General features: G+C 43.7%; 1 protein-coding gene across 2 annotated transcripts in view; it reads left to right on the top strand.

Moving 5' to 3' along the window:
• The first annotated feature begins 265 nt into the window (after positions 1-265).
• EXO5 (exonuclease 5) overlaps positions 266-8,257 on the top strand; it is a 29,037-nt gene continuing 21,045 nt past the window's right edge. For both annotated transcript variants that reach the window (XM_075594404.1, XM_075594403.1), the window contains exon 1: positions 266-537. In XM_075594404.1, the coding sequence (XP_075450519.1) occupies positions 335-537 (203 nt within the window). In that variant the 5' untranslated portion in view covers positions 266-334. The remainder of the gene's footprint in view (positions 538-8,257) is intronic.

The raw sequence follows: 8,257 nt of genomic DNA, 5'->3' as shown, positions 1-8,257 counted from the left end.
AGCAGTCTGATTTTTTTTTATTTTTAAATCTATTCAACACTCTCTCATAAGTAAATTGGGTTGATGTGGAACTGCTTTAAACTATTTTCTTTGGGCAATAAAGCGCAGTTTCAAGACTGTTGTTCAACACTTCCATAATTACCACGGTTTATACATTATATGATTACATATCACCACTGTGTTACACCAATCATACGTGACTGTGTTACTGGAAGAGCATGCGCACTACGGGTAGAAAAGCAGGAAAGAACCTGAGGGGGCGGGGCCTCGCGGGCGTACGTCACGAGGGCAGCGGAGAAGATGGCCGGGTGCGTCCAGCGTTAACACTTATTAAATGGAGAACTCCATAAGCACCCTGCCCCGCGGCGCCGAGTCAGCAACGATCCCCGCCGCAAACAGTGAGAGGGGCGGTGACGCGAGAGAAGCCGGCGGGTTGCCATGTGGGCGGCGCCAGGAAGAGGACGGAGACGGATTCTCCGACATCAGCGACTCCGAGCTCCTGGCGCTGGAGGAGGAAGCAATGATCGACACTAGGTGGTGAGCTTGGCAACAGAGACATGTAAATATGGGTGTGGCTGGGTGTTTTAAGGCGTGGTTAATGACGTACGTAGCGGCTGCACCGGTAGTACGTCACCAGAGGGCATGAAGTACTAATTAGAATGAATAGGTAATTTAGCATCTCTCCCTCTCTCTCAATACAATATTTAAAAAAAAACATACATGTATATCTATATAATATAATTAAATACACTGCTGCTCTTCTATTCCCATCATCAGAGCCCTTGAAACTCACTTATTAAAATCAGAATGATACCCTTTATTCTTGATTAATTTGTGGTCCCTGGAATGGTGACAGATTTTTAAAAGATACACTGCCTGGTGGCCAAATGGAAATTAAATCCTAGACATGTCTCTCAACTCGCAGCGGCCACACATTTAGCTACCACATTGTACTTTGCAGGAGTGTTTTTTTTTTTTTTACCATGAAATGACTAGTTATCCATAAAGGTAGCACACTTTTTCATCAGATCTGTATAAGTAAGTCAAGAACAGCTGAGGTCAGGTTTAGTATAATCACCTTGAATAAAACTTCACAAATTGTTTACAGCTTCCCCCTTCTCTATCCATTATATTTCTGCTTCATGTAAACGTGTCCTGGTTGAGCCTAATGTGGTAGCTACAGTCATGGCACTTCAGGGACAGTTATTTGAAGGTGACCAACTTCGCTTAGATTGTAAGCTCTCCTGTGCAGTGATTTCCTTTCCTATTGTTTGACGGTGTTGCACTTATTGTATTATTATTATTAGTAGTAGTATTCCCTATATTGTATTGTCTCTAAATCACTGAGTACAGTACCCTGTTGGCGCTATCAGGGCCGCTGACAGATTTCCCGGGGGTCCAGGGCTAGAGTTATGTTCGGGGCGCCCCCCGCCCCCACCCGGGTCATCGGTATTGCGAGGCCCCCGCCCATTTCACATCTCACAAGCCCCCCTATTTCCACCCCCCTCTTCTCAAGTCTTTCTCTCCCCTCCGTCTCACTCCCTCTTCCTCACTCACCCCCCTTCTGCCTCACATGTATTTATCTCCCCTGCGTCTCACTCTTACTCCCTCTTTTCCCTCACTCACTCTCTCTGTGTTTGTGTGTGTGTGCGTGCGTGCGCACGCGGCACCGGCAGCTGCTGCACAGGCGCGCCCGCCCGGTGTCTATTTCGTAGGCGCGCCCGAACGGTGGCAACGGCTCCTGCGCAGAGCATCCGAGGCCTCTGAAACCGCGCCATCAGCCATAACGGCCTCTTCTGCCAGCAGTGACATCACTTCCGTGACTCCAACAAGGCAATTTACTCCAAGGGAAATTTTCATTTGGTAGGTGCCAGCATAGATGTTTCACTTCAAAAGTAGACTTACCTTGGAGATGGTCAGGCCGGGCCCGGTGGCTGCGGGGATCTGGCGGCCGGCGCTGCAAATTGGTCCCAGCTCTCTATCAGCTGCAGGCCTCCTCACTCTGTGTCCTACACCGAGCTTCCAAAGTCAGCGCGCACCGGAAGCTGAGGCCCAGCTTACTTTGGCGCGCTGACATCAGAGGGGCCAGTCACGTGCCGCCATAGGTTGGAAGCTCGGTGTGGGACACATAGTGAGGAAGAGGCCTGCATCTGGTGGAGGGCCGGGGCTTGGCTGCGACCAGCAGCAGGCCTGGCCAGAGCCAATTTGCAGCGCCGGGCTCCCCGCAGTCGCCGGGCTCGGGACACTTGTTCCTTCTGTCCCCCCCTGTCAGCTGCCCTCGGCAGTATATAAATAATGATATACATACATACACACCAATTTTTTCCCAAGGCAAGTGGAGAGGGCTTCGGAGACATATTGTTGGTATTCTCCGATACATATCAATAAATATGGAATCAAAATATGTGTGGCACTGACATTGCCAGAGAAGCATACGTGTTGCGAAGCATTGCAAAGTAAACCTTTTTGTCCTGAAAGAGTTACATTAACCCCTTCACTGCTGGCATCCCAAACCCACCTTGGCAAACTTGGTACCCTCTACAATTCAATATGCCGTTTTGTTCTCCAATGCAACTACAACATACATCGCAGCAAAATGCTCAAAGAACTAGATTGGTCATCACTTGAGTCTAGGCGCAAAGTTAATCTCTCCTGTCTTGCCTTCAAATTCTTTCTGGGCTACCCGTGTATCTGAACATGCTCCTCACCCCTACCATATGCAGCACTTATCATCTGAGATCTGACTCCAAAAGATTGTCCATGGTCCCAAGGTTCAGCAAAGTATCCGGCTGCTCCTCCTTCTCTTACCATGCTCCCCAAAACTGGAACAATCTACCGGAGATTCTCACAGCTACCATCAGTCTAAGTTCTTTCAAAACTAAGGCTGTCTCATATTTTAATCTGGTCTGTAACTACATACACCTACAATTTATATTATCTTTTACTGTGCATGCAATGTCTTGTATATAATGTATACCCTGTTCACTTATGTAACTATGTATTATTTGTCATCATAACTCTATGCCCAGGACATACTTGAAATCGAGCAGTAACTCTCAATGTATTACTCCCTGGTAAAACATTTAATAAATAAATGTTAAATACAGGGTAAGGATTAAAAATAGAAAGTAAAGGCAATTTCCACAAAATATGTTTTGGACCCAAGCATGTGAGCTTTAATAGCTTGTTGTTTTAACTGTACTAATTCCCAATGTTATTGACTTTTCAAGGAGTACATTGTGAGTCATGCTTAAGTAATAATCCCCGAAGAACAGGGCACAAAAATTTGGTCTGAGGCGAAGCCGAGGGTCTTTAACCCAGCCAGGGCATTTTTGGCCAGTAATGCCCTGTTCTGAGGTGATTTCTTACTATTATAGGCTAAATGTAGGCCTTTTTCAGAAAGAATGGACCCTTTTATACAGTTACATAGATTTTTTTTTTATTATTATTAAAATAAAATGGTAAATACATTAAAGCACCTCTATAAACACTTACACTGCAGCTATATATATCCACAAACTGCCGCCCCCTCGGTGTGCACACAGACACACACACAGCACACTGCAGCTCTACACACACACACAGACTGCTGCTACACACAAACTCTGTAGCTACATCCAAACTGCTGCTACACACACATACAGTACAACACAACAGCACCACACACACACACACACAAACTGCTGCTACACACAAACTCTTGAGCTACACACACAAACTCTGCAGTTACACACACACACACAAACTCTGCAGTCACACACAAACTCTGCAGCTACACACTGCAGCTATACACACACACACACACACTGCTGCTACACACACACACACACTGCAGCTACACACAAACACACACACAAACTCTGCAGCAGCCACACACACTCTGCAGCAGCCACACAAACAAACACAAACTTTGCAGCAGCCAGACACACACACACACTAGATAGAAACTGCAGCTACAAACAAACGCTGCAGACAGATACTTACTTTGCAGCTACAAATACACTTTCTCACTTCTCAAATCAACTGTCAGTGGAGCTCTGTTCACGGAGGGGGGGGGGGGGGGGAGTTACTGCCTGGCTGCTGCCACCTGACCAATCCCCTGCCCTGTCTCAGCTGTTCTGACAAAAGGAAAAGCTGATTGGCTAGAAAGAAAACACTTTGCAAGCTGCCAAAAATTCCTGGTATTACTGAATGAATAATGCCCAGAATTGTAACCAATCCGAGAGCAGGGATTCTAATAATGCCCGGAATTTTACAGCTTTAGCCTATAAATCCTGATACTCTAAGATTTTTAGCAAAAATTTGGTAATCTCTATTTGATTAAATTTGCCACATGTAAGAGTCCAACCGAGAGAAGGCACAGTTAAGAACCATGGAAAAACATATGTACATTGCTAAAGGCTTTAGATAAATAATGTTAACAGAAAAACACTGTAGAAACGCTTTTTTTTTTTTTCTGGTTAATATAGAACTAGCTTGTTAAAAGCACAGAATAATAACACAGAAAGCATGACATGGTATATTACAGACCAATCAAGCCCCAATCATTTTCAGGGAGATTCTTCTTTTTTTTACGTAAGTCAGTCTCACAAATCTGTGATCTTGTAGAATTTAATAATTTCACAGTTTGAAATGAGTATGTTTCCATTTAACCTTTAGGGGTACCCTTATAAAACAATCCCCAAACAAAGTAATGCTTGTTTTCTTCGATGGAACAGTGAACTAAATCGCAATTTCACATCACTGGGGCAGATTGCAACCATGTGAACACGTACTGGGAAGACAGACGGCACGCTAGTGCCATCAGTTTTCCATCAGCTAAAGGGTTAAAATGATGTCAAAGATTACATGTATACTACATCATTGTCTAAATTAAATAGGTCTGAAAATTGGCTTGGACAACCTGTGTGAAGGGGTTATATATTGAGGTAATAAATAATAATAATTGTTTGCTGTTGAAGCAGAAGTTCCTCTTCATCATCGCCTTTTTTATTTTTATTTTACTTAGTCGGAACCTGGGCGCCTTCCAGATATTAGATGTTTACCTTTTTTTACTTTGGCAGGGTAAAAAATCTATAATTATAGATATATAGATGCAGCCTGTTGTATCTCTAACCTGCCGCAACACATGTTCTGGTGCACCGCGGACCACATGTAGAGCGTTCACTGCAAAGTGCATAGCATGGGGGAATGGCCCATCAGAATTAACACAGCGGTGGACCCTGCTTCTGAATGGGACTCCTGCTGTGTTAGTGCTACCGGGCTGCCTTAGGCCGCGTTTATGGTGGCAGCGATGGCTCGCGCATGCGCAAAACTAACCTCTTGTCTAAGAGGCAGCCCATAGAGCGCTTGACTGATGAAGCGCGACCGCGCGCGCGATTCAGGAGAAGACAATTTTTGTCTTTGCTGCGTGACGGTTGGGTCACATGCGCGGTTCAGCCAATGAGGGCGAACTGCTCGCGTGACGCTATGCCTCCCCATCGCGCAAACCCATAGAGCAGAAATCACTCTGACATGCGCTCTGTCCCACTATAAACGCGGCCTTAGTCTGGAAGAGACACACAGTGAGAGCAGACCATAATCGGTCACTCTCCCTGCGCACGTCTAACAGGCGATCGCTCTGCTTTTATTTTAATAACATTATTGAAGCAGGGGGTCTCTGGAGCTGAACTGCATTCATTTCAGCCCCGGGGACACCCTGCTTCCCGAGTTACAGGCCCCGAGTTACAGGTATGGGGTGCTGGTATCTCCGCCATGTTTAAATGTACCGGTCACGAGGGCCATGACGCAGGAGAATTAAACATGCAGGAGATTCTGGCACCCCATATCAGGGCCTGTAACCTGGGAAGCAGGGGGTCCATGAAGCTGAAATTAATACAGTTCAGCTACAGAGACCCCCTGCTTCAATAATATGTAATTAAAATAAAAACAGATTCTTCCGCTAAGGCAATGAAGGGGTTAACCCCTCCCGTTACCCACCAAGGGCCAAATACCCCCTTCTCCCAACCCTACTACCCACAATAAAAACCAATACGATTGAAAGCAGAGGCCGCGGGGGTCCTCAGGTTGTCCCCACGGGTGTCTGTGGGCCCTTGGGTGGTTTCCGATGGCCTGCGTTACCAATCCTGTTGCCAAATTTCCCCCCCCAATACATTGAAATACACAACCCCCCCACCCCCCAACACATACTGTACAGTAATGGGCAAAATAACTATTATCCAGATATGTATAATAGCTCATTTGCCTATTATAAAATAAAACATTGCCTTCCTACTGCTATTCAGTAAGCCTTGATAACTGGGCGATAAAAGAATAAATTGCCAAATTTGTGTGCCTTTAAAAAAAAAAAAACTAATCGCTGAGTGAGCGGCGATAAGCCACATATCAGCATGTTCTGAAACTCGTGCAATTCTAGTAGCTAATCGAGATTCTAGAATGGCGAGTTTCTCCCAAAATCCTCACGCCAGGTAAAGTTGGTGGTGAGAAGCTGCTGAGAGACGGCAAGACGGGACCTAGGGGGAAAAAATCTTTTTTTCCTGCATCGGATTGATGCTGGGAGTCTCCAGGGTTGATACCCATTAATTTCAGCACCAGAGACCCCCAGCATGAATCCCATGCAATAAAAATGCATTTACAGGCAAATTTATCCCCATTTTTATGTCGCCAGTTTATTCTTGTTTCCCAAATGCATACCTATCATTTATCTGTATTTAAACACATCTGCCATTTACCTGCCCAAGTTTCCAGTCTCTCCAAGTCCTTATAGAGCGAAATTACATCCTGCTCTGATTCTACTACCTTACACAAGTTAGTGTCATCAGCAAAGATGGAGACTTTGCTCTCGATGCCAACCTCAAGGTCATTAATAAACATGTTAAAAAGCAGGGGTTCCAGTACCAATCCCTGAGGTACTTTACTCACAACTTTAGCCCAACCTGAAAAAGTTCCATTTATAACAACCCGCTGTTGTCTATCCTTCAACCAGTTTTCAATCCAAGTGCAAATATTTTTACTGAGTCCAATTTGCTTTATTGTGTACACCAACCTCTTGTGTGGAACCGTATCAAAAGCCTTTGCAAAATCTAAGCAGACCACATCAACTGCATTACCCTGGTCTAAATTCCTTCTTACCTCCTCAAAGAAACAAATAAGGTTAGTTTGGCATGATCTATCCTTAATAAATCCATGCTGACTATTACTAATTTTTGTTTTCCATTAGGTATTCCTGAATATTGTCCTGCATTAAACCTTCAAGTAGTTTCCCCACTATTGAAGTCAGGCTTACAGGTCTGTAATTCCCTGGTTGTGATCTAGCTCCCTTTTTAAATATAGGCACCACATCTGCTTTACACCAATCTTGTGGTACTGAGCCTGTGGAAATGGAGTCCTTGAATATTAAATGTAATGGTTTGGCTATTACTGAACTTAACTCCTTGAACTCTTGGATGTATGCCATCGGGGCAAGGTGCCTTATTTATTTTTATTTTTTCAAGCCACTATAAACTTCTTCCTCAGTTAACCAATTGTTCATTGATATGGAGGTTGTGGCTTCCTCCTGCGGCACTACAATTGAAATTGATTCTTCCCTGGTAAACACAGAGACAAATAATGTGTTTTAATACCTTTGCTTTTTCCTTATCTCCAATAATCTGCCTGCCCATCTCACACTGAAAGGGTCCTATATTTTCTATTCTCATTTTTTGTTATTAAGGTACTTAAAGAACTTTTTAGGGTTGATCTTACTTTCTATTGCAATCCTTTTTTCATTATTCATTTTTTGCTAATTTGATTGCCTTTTTGCAATTTTTGGTACATTCCTTATAATTCTGATACGATGCCTACATTCCTTCTGACATAAAGAATCTAAGCGCCTCCCTCTTCTTTTTCATTTCCTCCCCTACCTGTTTATTTAGCCACATTTGATTTTGACTTATTTCTTTTATACTTATTACCCAAGGGTATACACTGATAAGTTTGCTTTTCTAACAATGTTTTAAAGATTGCCCATTTATCTTCTAAAATTTTCCCTGCAAAAACATCATCCCAATGTATTACTTGTAGATTAGACGTCAGTTTATTAAAATCTGCCTTTCTGAAGTTTAAGGTCTTTGCTGAACTCAAGTAATCTGTTTTTTGATAACTTATTTCAAATGAGACCATGTTAACAAATATTCAAGACCTGGAACATTTGGGTATTACTTCTACATTGTTTGATATCCAGTATTACCCCTCTCCTGGTTGGTTCCTCAATAATTTG

Source organism: Ascaphus truei, chromosome 3 (assembly GCF_040206685.1).
Source record: "Ascaphus truei isolate aAscTru1 chromosome 3, aAscTru1.hap1, whole genome shotgun sequence".
Classification (NCBI taxonomy): Eukaryota; Metazoa; Chordata; class Amphibia; order Anura; family Ascaphidae; genus Ascaphus; species Ascaphus truei.
The sequence above is the reverse complement of the archived record's forward strand: the minus strand, read 5'-3'. Positions and strand labels throughout refer to the sequence as shown.